General features: G+C 43.0%; 1 protein-coding gene across 11 annotated transcripts in view; it reads left to right on the top strand.

Annotated features, from left to right (window-relative positions):
• The first annotated feature begins 4,440 nt into the window (after positions 1–4,440).
• Positions 4,441–25,291, top strand: part of LOC118369399 (LIM domain-binding protein 3-like) — a 65,942-nt gene continuing 45,091 nt past the window's right edge. For 7 of the 11 annotated variants that reach the window (XM_052498484.1, XM_052498481.1, XM_052498480.1 and 4 more), the window contains exon 1: positions 9,427–9,773. In XM_052498484.1, coding sequence (XP_052354444.1) covers positions 9,678–9,773 — 96 coding nt within the window. In that variant the 5' untranslated portion in view covers positions 9,427–9,677. Of the gene's footprint in view, positions 4,559–9,277; positions 9,355–9,426; positions 9,774–25,291 lie in introns of those variants that run through there. The other 4 variants (XM_052498477.1, XM_052498476.1, XM_052498478.1 and 1 more) reach the window with 4 other exon arrangements.

Raw genomic sequence — 25,291 nt, 5'->3', positions numbered from 1 at the left:
CACACTCAACGTCAACAAAACTAAGGAGATGATTGTGGACTTCAGGAAACAGCAGAGGGAACACCCCCCTATCCACATCGATGGAACAGTAGTGGAGAGGGTAGCAAGTTTTAAGTTCCTCGGCATACACATCACAAACAAACTGAATTGGTCCACTCACACTGACAGCGTGGTGAAGAAGGTGCAGCACGCCCAATTTTTTTTTATTTGTTAAAAAAGTTTGAAATATCCAATAAATGTCGTTCCACTTCATGATTGTGTCCCACTTGTTGTTGATTCTTCACAAAAAAATACAGTTTTATATCTTTATGTTTGAAGCCTGAAATGTGGCAAAAGGTCGCAAAGTTCAAGGGGGCCGAATACTTTTGCAAGGCACTGTATGTAAATCCGGCTGCAATGGGATGTTCTTTAATACAAAAGTAATCATTCCCACATTCATGTGGCATGCTCAGTAATAAGTGGTTGTGCCCATAGGCCTAGAAGAACAAGAGAACGACAGGTACTCCAGGATATAGCTCCAACTACTACACATGAAGAATGATCAACAATAAGATTATACAGTGTCCAAAGGTCTTGAAGTACATGCCTCAACTGACAAACTACACATTCTCTGTACACTACCTTTGTGTTTCATCATAATGGTTTTGCAATTTCAGGTGAAATCTCTGTGCACTCTCTTTGATGACAGGAAATAAACAACTCATATATCGAGGCTGTTATTCACCGAACAGACAGATTGTTCTGAGAAACAAATGTTGTTTCCCTGTCTAGGAGGACTTTTGCTATTTCATACACAATTTACGCTTTTTTTTAGGGGTTTTGAAAAGTCAGACAGTATGTCCTCCGGACAGATAAATTATATACTTATCTGTGCCACACCAGTCACCCTTTGGTCTGTTATTTACAGTTTCATGACAGCAATGGAATCAGAAAGATGGATAAATATAGTGTGTGAAATGAGTATTTCTGCCCCATAAATTGCCGCTGTTGTTGTAAGCCAGCTAGCCGCATTTCTCATCCGAGGGCACTTATAAAATTGTGACTATCACATTATCACACTGACTTGAGGTTTTAAAAACTTCAGGGTCTATTTGGACATTTTACAGAGCTCTGGGGCTGGTCATGTAAACCCAAAACAAGGTCCATATGAAAGGGACAGAGGCTAAAATGCCAGGTAAACATGCATCATGTGATGGGGATTATATAATTGTACTAGCACTTGGGATATTTTTGCACTGGTGTACCGCTACTGTGATTATACAGTGCCAGTTTGGACACACCTACTCATTCAAGGGATATTCTTTATTTTTTCTACCATTGTAGAATAGCAGTGATAACACATATGGTAGTAACCAAAAAAAGTGTTAAACAAATTAAACTATATTTTAGATTCTTCAAAGTAGCCACCCTTTGTATTGATGACAGCTTTGCACACATTTACATTTACATTTACATTTAAGTCATTTAGCAGACGCTCTTATCCAGAGCGACTTACAAATTGGTGCATACACCTTTATGACAACCAGTGGAACAGCCACTTGCATCTAAATCTTGTTGGGGGAGAAGGGGGGTGAGAAGGATTACTTACCCTTACTTACCCTATCCTAGGTATTCCTTGAAGAGGTGGGGTTTCAGGTGTCTCCGGAAGGTGGTGATTGACTCCGCTGTCCTGGCGTCGTGAGGGAGTTTGTTCCACCATTGGGGGCCAGAGCAGCGAACAGTTTTGACTGGGCTGAGCGGGAACTGTACTTCCTCAGTGGTAGGGAGGCGAGCAGGCCAGAGGTGGATGAACGCAGTGCCCTTGTTTGGGTGTAGGGCCTGATCAGAGCCTGGAGGTACTGAGGTGCCGTTCCCTCACAGCTCCGTAGGCGAGCACCATGGTCTTGTAGCGGATGCGAGCTTCAACTGGAAGCCAGTGGAGAGAGCGGAGGAGCGGGGTGACGTGCAGAACTTGGGAAGGTTGAACACCAGACGGGCTGCGGCGTTCTGGATGAGTTGTAGGGGTTTAATGGCACAGGCAGGGAGCCCAGCCAACAGCGAGTTGCAGTAATCAAGACGGAGATGACAAGTGCCTGGATTAGGACCTGCGCCGCTTCCTGTGTGAGGCAGGGTCATACTCTGCGGATGTTGTAGAGCATGAACCTACAGGAACGGGACACCGCCTTGATGTTAGTTGAGAACGTCAGGGTGTTGTCCAGGATCACGCCAAGGTTCTTAGCGCTCTGGGAGGAGGACACAATGGAGTTGTCAACCGTGATGGCGAGATCATGGAACGGGCAGTCCTTCCCCCGGGAGGAAGAGGAGCTCCCGTCTTGCTGAGGTTCAGCTTGAGGTGGTGATCCGTCATCCACACTGATATGTCTGCCAGACATGCAGAGATGCGATTCGCCACCTGGTCATCAGAAGGGGGAAAGGAGAAGATTAATTGTGTGTCGTCTGCATAGCAATGATAGGAGAGACCATGTGAGGTTATGACAGAGCCAAGTGACTTGGTGTATAGCGAGAATAAGAGAGGGCCTAGAACAGAGCCCTGGGGGACACCAGTGGTGAGAGCGCGTGGTGAGGAGACAGATTCTCGCCACGCCACCTGGTAGGAGCGACCTGTCAGGTAGGACGCAATCCAAGCACACTCTTGGTATTCTCTAACCGACTTCTCCTGGAAGGCTTTTCCAACATATGCTGAGCACTTGTTGTCTGCTTTTTCCTCACTCTGCGGTCCAACTCATCTCAAACCATTTCAACTGGGTTGAGGTCAAATGATTGTGGAGGCCAGGTCATCTGACACAGCACTCCATCACTCCTTCTTGGTCAAATAGCCTTTACACAGCCTTTACACAGCCTGGAGGTGTGTTTCGGGTCATTCTCTTGTTGAAAAACAAATGATAGTCTCACTAAGTTCAAAACAGATGAGATGGCGTATCGCTGCAAATGCTGTGGTAGCCATGCTGGTTAAGTGTGCATAAATAAATCACAGACAGTGTCACCAGCAATGCACCCCCACACCATCATACCTCCTCCTCCATGATTCATGGTGGGAACCACACATGCAGAGATCATTCGTTCACCTACTCTGTGTCTCACAAAAGACATGGCCATTGGAACTAGAAATCTCAAATTTGGACTCATCAGACCAAAGGTCCTTTAGTAGTGGTTTCTTTGCAGCAATTTGGGCATGAAGGCGTGATTCACGCAGTCTCCTCTGAACAGTTGATGTTGAGATGTGTCTGTTACTTGAACTTTGTGAAGCATTTATTTGGGATGCAATCTAAGGTGCAGTTAACTCTAATTAACTTATCCTCTGCAGCAGAGGTACCTCTAGGTCTTCTTTCCTGTGGCGGTCCTGCTGAGAGCCAGTTTCATAATAGCGCTTGATGGTTTTTGTGACAGCACTTGAAGAAACTTTCAAAGTTCTTAATTTGTCAGATTGAGTGACCATGTTTTAAAGTAATGATGGACTGTTGTTTCTCTTTACTTATTTGAGCTGTTCTTGCCCTAATACGGACTTGGTATTTTACCAAATGGCTATCTTCTGTAAACCATCCGACCTTATCGCAACACAACTGATTGGCTCAAATGCATTAAGAAGGAAATAAATTCCACAAGGCACACCTGTTAATTGAAATGCATTCCAGGTGACTACCTCATGAAGCTGGTTGAGATAATGCCAAGAGTGTGCAAAGCTGTCATCAAGGCAAAGGGTGTGTACTTTGAAGAATCTCAAATATATTTTTATTTGTTTAACACTTTTTTGCTTATAACATGATTCCAAGTGTTATTTCATAGTTTTGATGTCTTCACAATTGTTCTACAATGTAGAAGAGTAAAAAAATAATGGGAAAACCCTTGAATGAGTAGGTGTGTCTAAACTTGTGACTGGTACTGTATATGTAGCATACCACTGCATTTACACCATCACTCTCCATAAGGTAGGAAAAATACATGTACAATGATTTTCCTTACCTATGAAATTCACAATTTAGAAGAACCTTTTCCTTCTCCATTTGGATTCCCCCCACAGAGAGGGTATGTGTGCTCAGAGTTCAGGGCCTGGGAGGCAGGTGAGGAGATGACATGAAGGAGTCCCCTGGACACATCCTTCCCTCACTGATCTCAGGCCTGCTGTGAGTCCATGAACTATAGAATCAATGTAGGAAAACATTCGGACATTATCTTCTCTCATTGTCTCACCTAGAGCAAAATATGCAATTTTCAGCATATTTGTGACATATAATCTTCATCAAACAGAAAGTCATCTCTCTTGCAATGAGGTGAATAAATGCTATTTAATCTTACCTGCCTAGCCTACTGTGCATTTGACAACATTGACACTAAAACATGCATATATATATATATATCGTTCCTGTTTTGGTGCTTCAACATGTAACTCTGAGATAGCCTGTAGATAGATAAAGGACGACTGTCGCTTTAATAATCCCACTTGAATGAAAATCCACGGTTAACAACAGCCACGGGTCCCGGGGATCAGATAATGTTGTCCCGAGTAACATAGCGGCAACACAAGACTGGACGGAAAGGAGAACAGCAAAAACAACGGCAGGTAGTAACGTTAAAGCCGTCCGCTTGTTTAGCGCGCTTACCGTGAGCCCTGAACTGAATGCAATTTAAAGCAATTGTAGTTCTTTACAATAATCCTTGTTGGTCGCCATTGGATGCAACAGGCTCACTGTACGGTCACTACAAAATGTGTTTTGTGCAAACAAAGCCTGTGCTTGTTCACATTCAAATCCCTATGTAGCCTAGAGGTCTTACATGTTCTGACTTTTCAGCATGTTTGAATGGGTTCATTAGTAGGACATTTCCATTTATAACAATTTGTGAATATGCCTTTTGATATATTTAACTCACTTTTTTTCTTCAATATTTCTAGTCAATATAGGCATTATATTGTCACATTATTGGCAGTTACCTTTTGTTAACCAAATTATTTTCCTCATTGATAATCTACGAGATGTTTCCAACTATAGACAGAAAGTCTGTCTTTGCAGACAGAAATGGAACATGACTATAGTAATAACTTGTGATTCTGAGGGGCCTGGATTGTGCACATTATTATTGAGTTCCAGTCCAAGGAGGCATGTAGGTAGATGGACCAAAGCCTTTGAAAGTGTTTTCCAATGTCCATTTTCAAAGCATTCTGCTCCAGGCTCCCTCTCAGGAGATGGCAGACCAGAGAGAGTGAGCACCACCCCTGAATGTCCTTTGGGTGGTGAACCATTCTTGATACACAAGGGAAACTGTTGCGTGTGAAAACCCCAGCAGCGTTGCAGTTCTTGACACACTCAAACTGGTGCTCTTAGCACCTACTACCATAACACATTCAAAGGCACTCAAACCTTTTGTCTTGCCCATTCACACTCTGAATGTCACATATACATAATCCATGTCTCAAAAGGCTCAAGGTTTATAAATCTATGCATATCCTGAGCATAAAGTCCATGTAAGAGATATTTTCTAGCCTAGCTAACAAGATACTTATTATGCTGAGAGGTCTCTTATTATTAGCTTAGCTAAGTACAATAGCCCAGGTTGCATTTTCTTTTGTTTTAAGTAACATATGTAGTAGTCATGTGATGGATGCTTCACAAAAAGGCTTTGCAGTTTGCTCTGAAAATACTAATAGCAATAGTAGCAAGCTTCAGGTTTTTATGGTGTGTTTTATGGTTTTGGTGTCTGTCAAAGACTAAATTAACTTTGCCTAAACATCAGGTGGTCTAACTTTCAGAGGCCCGCAGCTGATGAGACTATAGCTCTGAGCTTGTTTGAATTGGCAGGAATTGGGCCACTGGTACTTAGTCTGCCCTCTCGGGAGCGTGAGTTCCAGGGAGGGCACCCAACACACTAGGATTAAACCTCCCTTTTGTGTTTGTCCTGGATGGAAGGTCAGCCTGGCTGTGTGTGTGGATTGGGATCCTGGGGAGATACGGTGAGAGTGGGTTTAATAACACAATGGCATGTGCAGACTCACAGTCGGATCCCTCCTTTTGATCCTACATTAAGTCATGGCTATTCAAAGGACATATACACGCCCCATCACAATATAGTTGACTCTACTGCTGAGGACAACGGTGAGCTACAAATAAACACACAAGCACACACAGAGAGAGAAACAATGTCTCTTAGGGATAACTCTTCCCGAAAGGTCACTCTAAATTAGATGTATTAGATCACTGATGGGGTTTGGGGCCACAAAAAATATGAACCCCATCATGAGGGGCCGCAGTAGCTCACAGGTCTGCGTACCCACATCCGTACCCACATCCGTACCCACATCCATACCCACACATGCAGCCTTTTGGGCAAAACATTGACAGCGGAGAGAAATATACGTTTTAGAGTTCTTTACTTCAATTCTACACATTTTGTCATGGGACGGAGAGAAATGTTTGCAGTTTTTAATATATCTGAGTGAGAATGACTAACTGATTTAAAGAAGCAATAAAACTGGCCTTCTTTAGACGAGTTGAGTATCTGGAGCATCAGCATTTGTTACAGGCTCAAAATGGCCAGAAACAAACCACAAATGCTGATACTCCAGATACTCAACTAGTCTAAAGAAGGCCAGTTTTATTGCTTCTTTAATGAGCACAACAGTTTTCAGTTGTGCTTAACATAATTGCAAAAGGGTTTTCTAATGATCAATAGGCCTTTTAAAATGCTAAACTTGGATTAGCTAACACAACGTGCCATTGGAACACAGTAGTGATGGTTGCTGATAATGGGCCTCTGTACACCTATGTAGATATTCCATAAAAAATCTGCCGTTTCCAGCTACAATAGTCATTTACAAGATTAACAATGTCTACACTGTATTTCTGATCAATTTGATGTTATTTTAATGGAGAAAAAAATCATTGCTTTTCTTTCAAAAACAAGGACATTTCTAAGAGACCCCAAACTTTTGAACGGTAGTGAATATATATATTATTTTTGGGGCAACTCAGTCGGGCGCTCAACTTGTTGAGAGTTCGAATAGTAGAATACACAAGGTGCAAAGTGACCCCAAACTTTTGAACGGTAGTGTGTGTATGCGTGTGTGTATATATATATATATATATATATATATAGAATATCACTCAAAAGTATGAGGACTCCCCTTCAAATGAGTGGATTCGTCTATTTCAGCCACACCCGTTGCTAACAGGTGTTTGATATCGAGCCCACGGGGTAGGCCACCAGTTGCCCATCCCTGTATTAGATGATGCTGCACTGTAGTTCACATCATGTCAGAGGTTGGACTCTCACTTATCCCAGCCAGACTCCCAGGAGAGTCATTCAGTGGAGTGAATGACTGCCAAACATAACCAACGGTTTCTTTCACCGTCTTCACTCTTTCCAACGTATTCCTCCGTTGACAATGAGAGCTAAACTTAGTGCATGTGACGTCTTTTTAGGAGGGTGTCAACCAAATTAGGCTGGGTTTCAGATTGGGGAGCGAGCCCTTAATTATTATCTCTTGTCCTGTGTTGTGTCAGTACACAGCCCCTGTGACACACTACCCTGCCTGCCTGCCTGTATCAGAACACTGCTCCTTATCGTGGCAGGGCATGGCCGCATGATCCGGCTTGTTCTTTTCCCAGAACTACACTACCTAGATTCTCTTTGGGTTCTGAACGCACAGTACCAGTCAAAAGTTTGGACACCCCTACTCATTCAAGGGCCTCTCTTTGTTTTTGACTGTTTTCTACATTGTAGAATAATAGTGAAGACATCAAAATGATGAAATAACACATGGAATCATGTAGTAACCAAAAAATTGTTAAACAAATCAAAATATATTTTAGTTTCTTCAAAGTAGCCACCTTTTGCCTTAGTGATTGTGGAGGCTAGGTCTTCTGATGCAGCACTCCATCACTCTCCTTCTTGGTCAAATACCCCTTACACAGGGATGTCGTATCTCTGCAGAATTTGGTGGTAGCCATGCTGGTTGTGTGCCTTGAATTCTAAATAAATCACTGACAGTGTCGCCAGCAAAGTACCATCACACCACCTCCTCCATGCTTCGCAGTGGGAACCACACATGCAGAGATCATCCTTTCACCTACTCTGTGTCTCACAAAGACACGGCGGTGGGAACCAAAAATCTCAAATTTGGGCTCATCAGACCAAAGGTCAGATTTGGTCTAATGTCCATTGTTCAGGTTTTTTGGCCCAAGCAAGTGTCTTCTTCTTCTTATTGGTGTCCTTTAGTAGTGGTTTCTTTGCAGCAATTTGTTCGTGAATGCCTGATTTCTCCTCTGAACAGTTGATGTTGAGATGTCTGTTACTTGAACTCTGAAGGATTTATTTGGGCTGCAATTTCTGAGACTGGTATCCTCTGCAGCAGAGGTAACTCCAGGTCTTCCTTTCCTGTGGCGTTCCTCATGAGAATCATTCATCATAGAGCTTTATGGTTTTTGCGACAGCCCTTGAACAAACGTTCAAAGTTCTTGAAATTTTCCGCATTGACTGACCATGTCTTAAGGTAATGATGGCCTGTCGTTTCTCTTTGCTTATTTGAGCTGTTCTTGCCATAAAATTGAGTTGGTATTTTACCAAATAGGGCAATCTTCTGTATACCACCCCTACCTTGTCACAGCACAACTGATTGGCTCAAACGCATTAAGCAGGAAAGAAATTCCACAAATTAACTTTTAACAAGGCACACCTGTTAATTGAAATGCATTCCAGGTGACTACCTCATGAAGTTGGTTGAGAGAATGCCAAGAGTGTGCAAAGCTGTTATCAAGGCAAAGGGTGGGTACTTTGAACAATATCAAATATATACAATATTTTTTGATTTGTTTAACACTTTTTTTTGGTTACTACATGTCTTCTATAATGTAGGAAATAGTAAAAACAATGAGTGTCCAGACTTTTGACTGGTACTGTATGGTGTACAAAGAAGTGTCTTTTTGCCAAAATGCCAAATTTAATGGGCTCTGATGGTGGTCAGTTTTTAACCTGTTGCTCAACTGTTGAGAATCTAAACTGGGGTAGATTGTTGTGGAAGTGGAGCACATGGAGAAATCAAACGGGATCAAACCTTAGCCTCGACTTAACAATCGAGACTATGTCTTTTGCAACCTGTGTACTGTTACTGTAATATTAACGAGATGTTTCCTGAAACCACCCACATTGTGAGGTGTTGACGAGACACGGTTTTGGGAAGACCCTAGTCTGGAGTTGGCCTAGGAAGAGGCTATATTAGCCCCGTGAAACATGGCATGCCTGGCGTGCTGGGTGTTCCCTTACATGCCATATAAGGGACCCCCCCCCCCTCCCACTGCCACTGTGCTATTGCTTTCTGTAGAGGGGTGACTATTCTTAGGCTGTCACTTCAGCTCATCTAAACAGGCAAGACCTCTCTTCCTCTGGCTCTCTTCTCTCTTCTGTCTCTCTTTCTGTCATTATTTAAAAAGGGTTAGGCGTGAATTACATATTTGTCTGTGGCTGAACTGGGTTGGTTTTTAATTTGCTGTGCTCCCAGTCTCATTTGACATTTCGGGGAGATATTGTATCTTTTTTTTTTTGTCCTCACCTGTACTTCTATTTTTTTTTGCACCTTTTTATCTGCTTTCAGAGGCTACTTGGCTCCTGCCCCACCCCCTCTACCTCCATTTTTGGACACCACTTTGCAGGAAGATTAAACCACACAAGCAATCAAAGCCTTTGGAAGAATGAGTAGCTACAATATTTCTCTGAGTGGGTCGGCCCCATGGGGCTTCCGATTGCAGGGAGGCAAGGACTTCAACATGCCCCTGACCATCTCCAGGGTAAGAGCTTGAATCAACCAATTCAAAGTACATATAACCATACTTTGTGTACACACACACACACACACACACACACATGAAGATATTTCTACATCCCATAGCCCATGTGTCTTTTGACCAATGAGATGATCCTTTGTCCTGCATTAAGCTTGAATCTCAATGTTGTGGTTTACATGACGGTCGGTGCTTGACGCAGTCACCCAACCCTTGTATGACGTTGAGTATTGTATTACTGCTATGTTAAACATGGTGGTCCTTTTTGGGAAGGTTGGTTGATTTGATAGATTGTTCGGGATGCAGTGTTTATTGTAGTAGTTTCAATACATTGGTTGGTATCATTGTGTGGTATTGACAATTCAGTGATAAAGCTTGGCTTTTGCTGAAGTCTGAGAATAGGCTTTGTTGTGTTTGACCTTTTTCTGTAGTAGTATGTTCACCGTACACATTGTAAAGCCCTAAAGGCCATGCATAAAATGATGCCAAAACTCTGCCATGTGAACCTAGAACCCGAAGTTGGTGGATGGGTGAGGATGTCGGCCAACTTGTGTATTTTCAGTCTGGAATCGTGGCACGACGTACATAGTTACTTCAGTTGCTACTCCAGGTGTGGTTATGCCTTTTTGAGTGTTTTGCGTTTGTGCTGTCACGACCCAATATGTGGGTTCATTGCCATTTCCTCTCCAAAAACTGAACCAATTGTTTTTTTTTCACCCTGTAATTTTGAGGTTTCGAGGTGTATTTCCCCACAACACCTCAGAGGTGTTGTGACCTGAATATTACAAGTTATTTTCTGGGAAGAAAAAAATCAATTTTCAATGAACATTTGTAGAAGATATATTTCTTAGAAGAAACGAGGAAACTGGAATAATAGGAGTCTGGTATGTGTGCTCTGGTGTGTATTCCTGAAGCATATGTGTTCATAACAGGTGCATCTTTGGATATATGTGCATAACTCACTTGTAGATTACCTTGACAGTATGTTAGGACTGGTGACTGTAAGTGCGTGTGCGTGTGTGCGTGTGTGTGTGTGCGTGTGCGTGTGCGTGTGTGTGTGTGTGTGTGTGTGTGCGCGCACAGATCCTTTTCTATTCCTAGGCCCCAGGTGAGGAAAGTCTCTCCACTCAGTTGTGTGACTGACTGGCATTAGAGGAACCTGAGGTTGGAGAAAATAGAGGCATATAATTAGACCCAGGGGTATCAAACAGTGGCAGTTGGATGTGCTCCACACTGAAAGGATTCAATGGTGTTCCGTCACCCATCCACAGATACATTGTGGCCACAGAACAATGTTCACTGGACAGGCTCTCCATTTATCCCTCTACGGTGATGAAGACTCCCTGCCATGGACTGGTTTTCAGCACCCACACCGCAGAATAGAAAGATGCACAGCCAGATGCCGTGCCTGTCAAAGTAATGTCTCTGTCTTTGCTCTGTCTCTGCACATCAGAGAGGCAGAAGTTGGCATGGAGAATGCAGCTATTTCCAAATCAACCTATTGCCCCTTCTCCTTACTTGATCTGAAAGGATTGGAGAAGTGTAAGCCACACAGTAAAAAGTCCACCTACTGTCGCATTTAAAATGGCAAAGTAGTATTGCTATTACTATTGTTAATACAGTCCTTTCAGATCTACAGGAAGTGGATAGGGATAGGGGCAAGGGGTCCATTTGGAATTGGGGCATACATGTAGCCTCAGCACGCACTAACTTTGATTTCAGTGAGCCTTTAGAACTGGTTGATGAATACCTTACTGTACAGTCTTGTATAGAGGAGGCCTTCAAGCTGGGCTCTCCAGTCTGCAGCACAGGAGCACAAGGCCCAGTCACTCAGCACTCTGACAGGTGGAGAGGAACTTCCGCCTGCTTAGAGCTGCTGCTCCCGCCTATAAATAGTTCCTGTCCCACCGGTGGACAATGCTGTTTGTTTGGGTGGTCCATGACTGCTGTCTTTTTTTTCCATAGCCAGGTGTGACAGAGGGAGAGAATGTGTGTTGTGTTGTAGCCTACATACTTTGCGTGCACTGTATGATAGAGAGGGAAGTTAAGGGGGAGGGGGGATTGGGTTGGGTTGTTAAATTGCTGATGACCAAGCTGCTGCTCGTGTCACTCACATGTGACGGCCTGGACTGCACAACCTCAGCCCTGTACACGCATACTGCAACGGCTACTGTGGTGGTTCCAATTACCCATGTCATGTTACAGTATGTCCGTGATATAGCTGGCTACATAAGATCTAGCACTGTGAGACAGATCCCCAGGGCCGAGGTCTGGTTGGATGGATTATGGCTGTAAAAAGATGTTGTGTTATAAGGTGCTCTGTGTGCAGTACATCTCAAGCGACTTAAAACATGACTAAAATTCAAATCTGAAACATTATTATAACAGTATAGCTGTGAAGGTTGAGTAAACTTCCTTGATGCGGGCACAAGTAACATTCCATTTTTGACGCTGTAGACTATTCTTCCCATTTGTCTGCATGCTTTACTGTATATTACACTGGGTTTATCAGGGTTAGAATAGTTAAAGGGATTTTCCGAGTACTTTTGTATACTTTTTAGCCAGTAGTTCTGAAATAGGAGCTCACGAGCCAAAAGTGGTCCCCGAAAATTACGTACATATGTGCAGATAGTTTTTTAAAATTTAACTTGGCAAGTCAGTTAAGAACACATTCTTATTTACAATGACGGCCTGGGAACTGTGTTCAGGGGCAGAACGATTTTGACCTTGTCAGCTCGGGGATTCGATCTAGAAACCTTTCGGTTACTGGCCCAACACTCTAACTACTAGGCTACCTGCCACCCCGGCAAGTCAGCTAAGTGTTCAGACCCTTTGACTTATTCCACATTTTGTTATGTTATGTTGTTTTAAAATAGTTTTTTTTAAAGGTCCACAAGAACACAGTGGCCTCCATCATTCTTAAATGAAATAAGTTTGGAACCACCAAGACTCTTCATAGAGCTGGCCACCCGGCCAAAGTAAGCAATCTGGGGAGAAGAGCCTTGGTCAGGGAGTTGACCAAGAAACCGATATTCACTCTGACAGAGCTCCAGAGTTCCTCTGTGAAGATGGGAGGACCTTCCAGAAGGACAACCATCTTTGCAGAACTCCAATCAGGCCATTATGGTAGAGTGGCCAGAGGGAATCCGCTCCTCAGTAAAAGGCACATGACAGCCCGCTTGGAGTTTGCCAAAAGGCCCCTAAAGACACTCCGACCATGAGAAACAAGATTCTCTGGTCTGATGAAACCAAGGTTAAACTCTTTGGCCTGAATGCCAAGCGTCACATCTGGAGGAAACCTGGCACCATCACTACAGTGAAGCATAGTGGTGGCAGTATCATGCTGTGGGGATGTTTTTCAGTGGCAGAGACTGGGAGACTAGTCAGGACCGAGGGAAAAATGAACAGAGCGAAGAGCAGAGATCCTTGATGAAAACCTGCTCTAGAGCACTCTGGACCTCAGACTGGGGAAAATTTTCACCTTTCAACAGGACAACGACCCTAAGCACCCAGCCAAGACAACGCAGGAGTGATTTCGGGACAAGTCTCTGAATGTCCTTGAGTGGCCCAGCCAAAGCCCGGACATGGCAGTGACGCTCCCCATCCAACCTGATAGAGCTTGAAAGGATCTGCAGAGAAGAATGGGAGAAACTTCCCAAATACAGGTGTGCCAAGCTTGTAGTGTCATACCCAAGAAGACTTGAGGCTGTAATCTCTGCTTTAACAAAGTACTGAGTAAAGGGTTTGAATAGTTATGTAAATGTAATATTTCAGTTTTATTGAAAATAATTCTAAACCTGTTTTTGCTTTGTCATGTGTGTAGATTGATGAGTAAAAAAAAAACAATTTAATCAATTTTAGAACATGGCTGTAACATAACAAAATGCGGAAAAAGTCAATGTTGTCTGAATACTTTCCGAATGCACTGTATATGCACCACATCATTGCTCTCTCTCTGCTATGGATGAATCATCTGCATCTTGCTAGCTGTCACTCATATGGCAAGGGACTGAAGCTCATTGGTTGAACTGGAATGGCTAGGGGGCTGGCCCACATGGGGGGAAAATGTAGGGAAAATGGTGCAGTACAGCATCCAGAAAAAACGTTTTTTTCAAACTGGGTTTTGTGGCTAATTGAGGGAAGACCGTAATTGTGCTCAAAGACGATGGATGTATGAACTACACATTGACACATCCAACCCAAAGTGGAAGGTTTTGAAAATACTTGGTAGCCGCGAATGTTCTGGAGCATGTCTTAAACTCTAGGTCTGGCTTTGGGTATAGGTTAAGAGCTCTGTCTAACTTTATACAAAATACCTGGTTCAATGACCTCTTTAAAAAATATTTTTTTATTCATGTGGGCTATGAATTAGATACCATCACTTTTGCATGTGAAATGTAATTTAAATTCGTGGCTCAAGTTTAAAGCATTTGAGCTCAGTCTGTTGTCTAAGATACCATGTACAGCAATGGAACAAATCAACCCCGGTGGTTTGGTTCATGTGAAATGTTTACAATTCATCGATACCCCTGGAATTGGAGATATCTACATTAGATAATGGCCCCTGTCTCGTAGAGGCGATAACAACCGTGTAGACCAGGGTTTATGAACTCTGTTTGCCCGAGGGGCCGCATTCGGTCTTCATTTTTATTTATTTAACCTTTATTTAACTAGGCAAATCAGTTAAAAACAAATTCTTATTTACAATGACGGCCAGTGGATTAACTGCCTGTTCAGGGGCAGAATGACAGATTTGTACCTTGTCGGTTTGGGGATATGAACTTGCAACCTTTCAGTTACTAGTCCAATGCTCTAACCACTAGGCTACCCTGCCGCCACCAGTTCCTTGCCATCAACATTTGCAAACATTTGCAAAAAATTGTCCTGTCTCTATTGTTTTTGGAATTTTTAATGCTCTCTGACTGTCTAATGATTATTAGCTGGGCCATCAATAAACTGTATGAATGTAGGTCCATTATTATTTCTACACAGTTTCAATATTTTTTTTTTTAAATGACTCCAACCACCCGTGGGCCAGATTGGAGCACCCGCGGGCCGGATTGGAGCACCCGTGGGCCGGATTGGAGCGCCCGGGCCGTAGGTTTGACACCCCTGGTGTAGAGGTGAAAACAGGAGTGATGCTAAAGCAGATACCACATGGGAAGCATGAACTTGAAACCCTGCTATAATATCAAGCAGCAGACCGTGATAAATACCTCACTCTGAGGCTGGGATGAAAATAAACCTCGTTGGAAGAGAGGCCTTTCAAAAATATTTCTGCAGTTTTCAAGTGGGACACTGTGAGGTTGGGATGAAAATAAACCTTGTTGGAAGAGGGGCCTTTCAAAAAAAAAATGTCCTCTGTTTTCAAGTTGGGCACTTAATTTGTCCACATTCCGGTCCTGGCTGGCTTGCATGTGACTTGGCTTCTTTGTGTGAGAAAAATTAGCTGCTGTCTCTGTCGTCCTCAAGAGAACGACTCATCAAATCAAACTTTATTTGTCACATGCGCCGAATACAAGTGTAGACCTTACAGTGAAATGCTTACTTTACAAGCCCTTAACCAGTAGTGCAGTTCAAATAGAGGTAAGAAAATATTTACCAGATAAACAGAGGTCAAATAAAAAAATAATAAAAAGTAACACAATAACAACAACATGAGGCTATATATATATATATATATATATATATAGGGGGTACTGGTACTGAGTCAGTGGGTGGGGGTACAGGTTAGTTGAGGTAATTTGTACATGTAGGTGGGGGTGAAGTGTCTATGCATAGATAAAAACAGCGAGGAGCAGCAATGTTCAAAACAAATGGAGGGGGGGTCAATGTAAATAGTCCGGTGGTCGTTTGATAATTGTTCAGCAGTCTTATGGCTTGGGGGTAGAAGCTGTTGAGGAGCCTTTTGGTCCTAGACTTGGCGCTCCAGTACCGCTTGCCATGCGGTAGCAGAGGAAACAGTCTAGGACTTGGGTGACTGTAGTCTCTGACAATTTTATGGGCTTTCCTCTGACACCACCTATTATATAGGTCCTGGATGACAGGAAGCTGGGCCCCAGTGATGTAAAAGGGCAGTACGCACTACCCTCTGTAGCACCTTATGGTCAGATACTGAGCAGTTGCCATACCAGGTGGTGATGCAACCGGTCAGGATGCTCTTGGTGGTGCAGCTGTAGAACTTTTTGAGGATCTGGGGACCCATGCCAAATCTTTTCAGTCTCCCGAGGGGGAAAAGGTGTTGTCGTGCCCTCTTCACGACTGTCTTGGTGTGTTTGGACCATGATAGTTCGTTGGTGATGTGGACACCAAGGAACTTGTAACTCTCAACCCGCTACACTACAGCCCCGTCAATCTTAATGGGGGCCTGTTCGGCCCGCCTTTTCCTGTAGTTCCCCGGATGTGAGTCACCATTTTATTGGATTATAAATTCCCCATAGTTATGAGGGAGCACTGTGACATTTCCTTTTAATATTGGACTGCTATTAAAAACTAATGTGGCCTTCATAAGATGTCTGAGAGAAATGTCAGCAAGGAGATCCAATAACTCGGAATGCAAAATGTGTACATGGCAAATCTCTGGGGTACAGTAAGGAGAATAGCACTGAATTGGAAAAGGGGCATACCTAGTTAGTTGTATAATTGAAATGTGTCTTCCGCATTTAACCCAACCCCTCTGAATCAGAGAGGTGCGGGGGGCTGCCTTAATTGACATCCACGTCATTGGCGCCCGGGGAACAGTGGGTTAACTGCCTTGCTCAGGGGCAGAACGACAGATCTTTTTTTTTACCTTGTCAGCTCAGGGATTCGATCCTGCAACCTTTCGGTTACTGGCCCAACGCTCCTACCCGCGCGATTGAGAGGCACATGCAGGATTTCTGGTTGTGATATGATCCTTTCTATTCTGCGTTGCCTGTTAGGACACCTTGGCTCGCAACAATTCATGTTATCAAGATGTTTATGGGACTCATGAAAGTGATTAAAACAAAATGTCATTTATTTGAGCTTCTTCGACTGTCCTCCAATATAGCCTCAGAAGATCACGTTTTACAACAGGCTTTAATCTGATCTGTAATAATCCTTTACGGAAATTCTGTTTGCAGTTTGAGGCCTCAGCTGTGTCATGCTGCTATTAAAATGTGTCTCTTCTCCTCCTCTGGGCAGTGGCCTAGGTTGTTGAGTTTCGAGTGTCTTCTTACCTTCCGCAATAGTATTTGTTTCAATTGAGGGAGGGCTGGTTATCCAACACAGAAGGGCTCATCTGACAGTTTTAGTTGAAGCTTCTCGGCTATAGTATGTTGCGGTAAAGTGGTCATTGCTTACGGCCTTTAGTCTGGCTGTGAGATTTGATATTGACAGATGAACACATCCCCTGGAGTGGATGCGGGTGACTATGTTCTTTCTGTTTGAGTGTCGGACCGAGATCGAGGGCAAATGGGGCCATGCTTTCCAACTTTAGAGTCATTGCCTCTCATACACTGATCCTCATGTTGGGTATGTGACCCTGTCTGTGACAAGGTGGATTTGACGAGCTGATTCGTTCATTCAAATCAGTAAATGCAGTACACCATCCAGCCATCACTAAACGCGTCTAATTATCTTAACGTAGGCTAAATGCAACCTTGTGTGAGGGTGAAGCACATCATGTTTATAGGCAATATCTAGTAGAATAGCACTGTCTGTTTTACCTTTGGACCGCTGAGTTGTAGAGCGTCGACCTTGTAGATTTGCCATAAATCCGTGTCACACACTAGACTTAAATACTGTACCTGTCTTAGAATCAGCAGACAAGGCACACCCTCTAAACTCATCTGGTGTACATTAGATGAATGTCAAACTCCTCCCCTTGCCCCCAGGATCTAACAAGGTCTGCTTGATGCAGTTTGTACCCTTTCAATTTACTGTGCGGTCTGAATTCCCCCACTTCTCCGAATCTATACGGGTTTATGTATAGTTTTATGGGCCGTATCTTCCTCCCCAGTTAAATAGTTTTATGGGCCGTATCTTCCTCCCCAGTTAATTTCCCTCTTCCTATCAATCAAGCTCGCTGCAATTCTAAACAAGATGTAACCCTCCCCCCACAGTAGCAGACTGAAGATTGAGGTCCTGAGCAGTCAGTAGGCTGCTGACTCAGTCTGATAACGTGTCTGTGATGTTAGCCCGGGTCTCACAGGCCTCTGCATTCCAGCACCCCCCAGGCCTGTGGTACGAGAGTCAGTGACTGGGGCTGCTGACAGGCAAGGCTGTTTTTAGCAAGCCACTGAAGGTCAGCGCTGCTCGGCAGATTGTGAGGGCTATATATACCAACAGTGCCCACCTCCACCCCTTCAGGGGTCAGGGGACCGGGTTGGGACTCGGCCTCTCTTAGCTGTCCATTGGAGTCAGCGGTGGGTTAATGTCTCCTGGAGCCTATGATGGCTGTGTTCTCATGGTGTTTAATTGCTGTTACTGAGAGGTAATCTGGACTGTTGACCTGTGAAGAAGCATTGAGGCTTTCCCAAGGCAGACTAGGACTGCTGGGTAGAGCAGTGGTGTGGGGGATAGGATATCGGGTCACCCTGATTCTTTTTGTGCTCGCTAGCAGAAACTAACCTAAGACTCAAGCTTTGGTCTTCAAGTATGTGGCTTGTAAAATTACACATATTTTGGACAAATGAAACACTATATTCTGTGTAAATTTGGTGTAGACCTTATTTTCCCCTGAAATGAATACCGTACTAGCAAGAGAACTTCTGGGTTTTTAAGTGTTTCCCTCTCATAAACCTGTTGTTAATTTATGTAAAAGCATTGGGTGTACTTTTGAAACCTCAGAATGATCTTGTGAAAGAGCAGTTTGAATTAATACGTATTGAATCAAATGTGTTGGGGACACATAGATGAATCAAATCAGAAGTTCTGTGTCATGATAAGTGGACAAACCCATAATGAACAAAATATGAATCAAACCATGATCTGATGAAGTCATTACATCGTGGCAGGCCAGTTAAACTATGATACAAGAGTGTGGGGCCTCATTTCATCATATCGATACTGTAGCTCTTTGGCTGGCGATCACTCTTTCTTTAGTTAGCTACTGTACTTCTGACTCTTTGCTGATTTCCCTCTTTCTTTCTCTCTCTATTGTTTTGCCTTTATCTATTTAAAGTCAAAGGGCTTTATTGGCAAAATATGTTATAGATAATAAACAAAAGTGAAATAAATAAGGAACAGTAAACACTCAAACCTTCCAACGGAATAGAGACATTTGAAATGTCATTATGGCCATATATTTCTCCTCTCTCTCTCTGTGCCCCCACTTTCCCCCATGGTCTTTGCCTGGCCCATAGAACAGGCCAGTCCTTTGTGTGTTGTGAGTGCACAGGAGATTTGAGCTGGCATATCAGCCAGCCATTCACCCAGATATCAATAGACTAGAGTCGGGGTGGAGGGTTAGTACAGGTTTTGTGAGCCAGTTGGTAATCTACTCCCCACCCTCTTTCTCAAGCCCTTTGTTTTTCCTGGTTGCCCCAACATTTCTTCTTGTTATTTGCTTGGTGGCTCCAGTGAGAAACAGAAGTTTCAATGAACTTGGATTTTGTAGCTTATTTAGTCAGCGGGGGGATTCTACTCATTTATTGATGGAGGAAGTTTTCCATTTTAGTCATCATTGGGGGAAAGATTGTCTAAAAAATGGAGCAACACCTGTTGCATGTTTTCCTCCAGTAGCAATGTAATCTATGTGTTATCTAATTTCCTTCATTATTACGGCGTGACCCTGATGGTCAACTTGATTGTAAGATGGAGAGGGTCACTAGTAACTCTTTGATCAAACTATATTGTCCTTTATGGCACCAATTGTAATAGAGTTGACTTGACTGACCAGTGGAGCACAAACACCATTGTAAATACAACGTATATTTATCAATGAAATGTATTTTTAAATCCCTTTTTACATCAGCCGATGTCACAAAGTGCTGTACAGAAACCCAGCCTAAAACCCCAAACGGCAAACAATGCAGATGTAGAAGTACGGTGGCTAGGAAAAACTCCCTAGAAAGGCCAGAACCTAGGAAGAAACCTAGAGAGGAACCAGGCTATGAGGGGTGGCCAGTCCTCTTCTGGCTATGCCGGGTGGAGATTATAACAGAACATGGCCAAGATGTTCAAACATGACCAGCAGGGTCAGATAATAATAATCACAGTGGTTGTAGAGGGTGCAACGGGTCAGCACCTCAGGAGTCAATGTCAGTTGGCTTTTCATAGCCGATCATTCAGAGTTCGAGACAGCAGGTGCGGTAGAGAGAGTCCCCTCTTTGGGATGGCATGAAAGAGCACATTTATCCGTTTTATTTTCCCTTTCATACCTCAGCTACATGCACATTGTTACAACACTTGACATAGCAAATAATATAACAGTTGAAATGTCTATATTCTTTAAAGAAAATTGTGAGTGTAAAGTTTACTGTATTTATTTCCCTTGTTTATTTCTGTTTTTGTTTGTCTTATTGCACTTGCCTTGACAAAGTAAACATATGTTTTCAATGCCAATAAAGTATTTTAAATTGAATAGGGGGGGACAGCAGCTCACAATGGACAGGGAGGGTGTGCTTTGATCCTCAAATCATAATTATTTATATAGCCCTTCGTACATCAGCTGATATCTCAAAGTGCTGTACAGAAACCCAGCCTAAAACCCCAAACAGCAAGCAATGCAGGTGTAGAAGTACGGTGGCTCGGAAAAACTCCCTAGAAAGGTCAAAACCTAGGAAGAAATCTTGAGAGGAACCAGGCTATGAGGGGTGGCCAGTCCTCTTCTGGCTGTGCCGGGTGGAGATTATAACAGAACATGGCCAAGATGTTCAAATGTTCAGAAATGACCAGCATGGTCAAATAATAATAATCACAGTAGTTGTCGAGGGTGCAGCAAGTCAGCACCTCAGGAGTAAATGTCAGTTGGCTTTTCATAGCTGATCATTAAGAGTATCTCTACCACTCCTGCTGTCTCTAGAGAGTTGAAAACAGCAGGTCTGGGACAGGTAGCATGTCCGGTGAATAGGTCAGGTTTCCATAGCCGCAGACAGAACAGTTGAAACTGGACCAGCGGCACAGCCAGGTGGACTGGGGACAGCAAGGAGCCATCATGCCAGGTAGTCCTGAGGCATGGTCCTAGGGCTCAGGTCCTCCGAAAGAGAGAATTAGAGAGAGCATACTTAAATACACGAAGGACACCGGATAAGACAGGAGAAGTACTCCAGATATAGCAGACTGACCCTAGCCCCCTGACACATAAACTACTGCAGCATAAATACTGGAGGCTGAGACAGGAGGGGTCAGGAGACACTGTGGCCTCATCCGATGATACCCCGGACAGGGCCAAACAGGCAGGATATAACCCCACCCACTTTGCCAAGCACAGCCCCCACACCACTAGAGGGATATCTTCAACCAACAACTTACCATCCTGAGACAAGGCCGAGTATAGCCCACAAAGATCTCCGCCACGGCACAACCCAAGGGGGGGTGCCAACCCAGACGGGAAGATCACGTCAGTGACTCAACCCACTCAAGTGACGCACCCCTCCTAGGGAAGGCATGGAAGAGCACTAGTAAGCCAGTGACTCAGCCCATGTAATAGGGTTAGAGGCAGAGAATCCCAGTGGAGAGAGGGGAACCGGCTAGGCAGAGACAGCAAGGGAGGTTTGTTGCTCCAGTGCCTTTCCGTTCACTTTCACACTCCTGGGCCAGACTCAATCATATGACCCACTGAAGAGATGAGTCTTCAGTAAAGACTTAAAGGTTGAGACCGAGTTTGCGTCTCTCACATGGGTAGGCAGACCATTCCATAAAGAAGGAGCTCTATAGGAGAAAGCCCTGCCTCTAGCTGTTTGCTTAGAAATTCTAGGGACAGTTAGGAGGCCTGCGTCTTGTGACTGTAGCGTACGTGTAGGTATGTACGGCAGGACCAAGTCGGAAAGATAGGTAGGAGCAAGCCCATGTAATGCTTTGTAGGTTAGCAGTAAAACCTGCCAGTCTCTCGGTTTCTCCGCCTGTCCCTATAGTCTATCCCCTCAGACTAATGACACATTTTCAGACATTCACTGAGTACAGTTTGATGTATTCATGGATGATGATAATAATACATATTTAGAGGGGCTTGATCAGATTTTTTTTTTTTGGGGGGGGGGGACGTTAAAACATTGTGGCATTTTAGTCTCCTTTTCAAATTATTATTTTAATCACAACCTTTTCATATAGCAAAGCATAAATTATATTAATAAGCTCCTGTCAATTGTCCTGGACCCTGTCATACACAATGACTGTCATCATTCTTTCCCCTCAATATTAATGTGAGAAACAGCACGGACACAATTTCTAGGAGCTCCATTAATGCATTATGATTGGCTCAGGAGATTTTCCTTACCGTGATAAAGAAACACTTGATTTAGGGACAGGATTTTATGACAAACCACTCTGTGATCCAGCAGTGGTTTTGGCAGTAGAATAGAAAGTCAGTTTTACCAATTGAGGGTGGGGCAATCAATAGCCATTAATGGCTATCGAAGGCTTTTGAAGGGCCTTAGATTGTGGTTTAGCAGTGACCCATCTCTAAAAATGTAGTGTACACCAGCAATGTCATTATTACCTCTGTCCACAGAGGAGATTGTCATCGGTTACATTCCCTGTCCCAATGGTTAGTTTCCTCTGCGGTACTCAGGACTCCCCACTAAATACAGCAGCAGGCTCCGTGTTTAACATTTGAACCTGTCTTGAGAATAAAGTCTTATTTACAGGATCACTGCAATATAATAAATGCCATTGTTCTTCAAATTATGTATTTTATTTTTGAAAAATAAATGTGTATTGTGGGGGGGGCTGTTTTTCCCTTTTTTTTGCACTCAAAAGCACACTTTGTTTTAAAATGGAAAAACAACAACAACATTGCATGTTTTAAGTCCACAATAATGCTTCAACCACATGAGGAGACCCCTTTTGAGGTCTTGGAAAAATGGGATCATATTTTTTTAGGGGTGTAGTTACCCTTTAATTCAAGTGCACACCTAGCAAGAGGCTGTTGTTTATCAGTGTTTTTGTAGTGCATATGTGATGGTAGAGTTTGAAAATACTCACTGGATTGATACAAATAATCGTGATACCATTCTGCCAGGTAAGCATAGGCAACTTTGAAGTTAACATTTTAATTGAAGGTTTTTGGGAAAGCTTTTCCATCTAGACCTACCAGAAGACTGTTTTCATTAGCATCATCGCTAACGGTTACACAAAGCGGTAGATGCGCACATCATATACAGACAGGGGCATTCTCATTGCCTCTTCAGGAAGCTGCAGGAAATACAAATCACTTAATCATTCTGTTAATGTCTTAGGATATCTATCTATCTATCTATCTATCTATCTATCTATCTATCTATCTATCTATCTATCTATCTATCTATCTATCTATCTGTTAAAGTGGGAAGTTTACATACACTTAGGTTGGAGTCATTAAAACTATTTTTTTCTTTTCAACCACTCCACACATTTCTTGTTAAACTATAGTTTTGGCAAGTTGTTTAGGACATCTACTTTGTGCATGACATAAGTAATTTTTCCAACAATTGTTTACAGGCAGATTATTTCACTTATAATTCACTGTATCACAATTCCAGTGGGTCAGAAGTTTACATACACTAAGTTGACTGTGCCTTTAAACAGCTTGGAAAATTCCAGAGAATGATGTCATGGCTTTAGAAGTTTTTGATAGGCTAATTGACATCATTTGAGTCAATTGGGGGTGTACCTTGGGATGTATTTGATGGCCTACCTTCAAACTCAGTGCCTCTTTGCTTGACATCATGGGAAAATCAAAAAATTGTAGACGTCCACAAGTCTGGTTCATCCTTGGGAGCAATTTCCAAGCGCCTGAAGGTACCATGTTCATCTGTACAAACAATAGTACGCAAGTATAAACACCATGGGACCATGCATCCGTCATACCGCTCAGGAAGGAGACGCATTCTGTCTCCTGGAGATGAACGTACTTTGGTGCGAAAAGTGCAAATCAATCCCAGAACAACAGCAAAGGCCCTTGTGAAGATGCTGGAGAAAACAGGTACAAAAGTATCTATATTCACAGTAAAACGAGTTCTATACCGATATAACCTGAAAAGCCGCTCTGCAAGGAAGAAGCCACTGCTCCAAAACCGCCATTAAAAAGCCAGACTACGGTTTGCAACTGCACATGGGTACAAAGAGCGTACTTTTTAGAGAAATGTCCTCTGGTCTGATGAAACAAAAATGGAACTGTTTGGCCATAATGACCATCGTTATGTTTGGAGGGAAAAGGGGGAGGCTTGCAAGCCGAAGACTGTGAAGCAGGGGTGGCAGCATCATGTTGTGGGGGTGCTTTGCTGCAGGAGGGACTGGTGCACTTCACAAAATAGATGGCATCATGAGGATGGAAAATTATGTGGATATATTATAGCAACATCTCATGACATTAATCAAGAAGTTTTGTTATGGCAACCCTAAATAAGTTCAGGAGTAAAGATTTGCTTAACAAGTCACATAAGTTGCATGGACTCACTCTGTGTGCAGTTGTGTTATTGACTGTACGTTTGTTTATCCCATGTGTAACTCTGTTGTTTTTGTCGCACTGCTTTGCTTTATCTTGGCCAGGTCGCAGTTGTAAATGAGAACTTGTTCTCTACTGGCCTACCTGGTTAAATAAAATAAAAAAAGAATAATAATAGTTATTCAAAATCATGTTAAACACCATCTCATCTCTGTACCCCACAGATACAATTATCTGTAAGGTCAAACACGGTCATTTCAAACACAGATTTAACCACAAAGACCAGGGAGGTTTTCCAATGCCTTACAAAGAAGAACACTATTGGTAGATGGGTAGAAAAAAGCAGACATTGAATATCCCTTTAAGCATAGTGAAGTTATTAATTACACTTTGGATGGTGTATCAATACACACAGTCACTACAAAGATACTACAAAGATACAAAGGCCTCCTTCCTAACTCAGTAGCCGAAGAGGGAGGAAACCGCTCAGGGATTTCACTATGAGGCCAATGGTGTTAGAGTGTAATGGCTGTGATATAAAACATTTTTAGGATGGATCAACAACATTGTAGTTGCCCTGAAATACTAACCTAAATTACTGTGCAAAGAGGAAGCCTGAACAGAAATAAAAATATTGTGGAAATTAAATTGTTATCCCGAATACAAAGCATTGTGTTTGGGGCAAATCTAACACAACACATCATTGAGTACCACTCTTCATATTTTCAAACATGGTGGTGGCTGGATCATGTTATGGGTATGCTTGTCATTGATAAGGACGAAGGAGTTTTTAGGATGAAAATAAATGGAATGAACTAAGCACAGGCACAATCCTAGAGGAAACCCTGGTTCAGTCTGCTTTCCAACAGACACTGGGTGGCAAAATCACCTTTCAGAAGGACAATAACCTAAAACACACAAGGTCAAATGTACACTCGAGTTGCGTACCAAGTGGCCTAGTTACAGTTGTGACTTA

Source organism: Oncorhynchus keta, chromosome 36 (assembly GCF_023373465.1).
Source record: "Oncorhynchus keta strain PuntledgeMale-10-30-2019 chromosome 36, Oket_V2, whole genome shotgun sequence".
NCBI classification, from domain to species: Eukaryota; Metazoa; Chordata; class Actinopteri; order Salmoniformes; family Salmonidae; genus Oncorhynchus; species Oncorhynchus keta.
The sequence above is the reverse complement of the archived record's forward strand: the minus strand, read 5'-3'. Positions and strand labels throughout refer to the sequence as shown.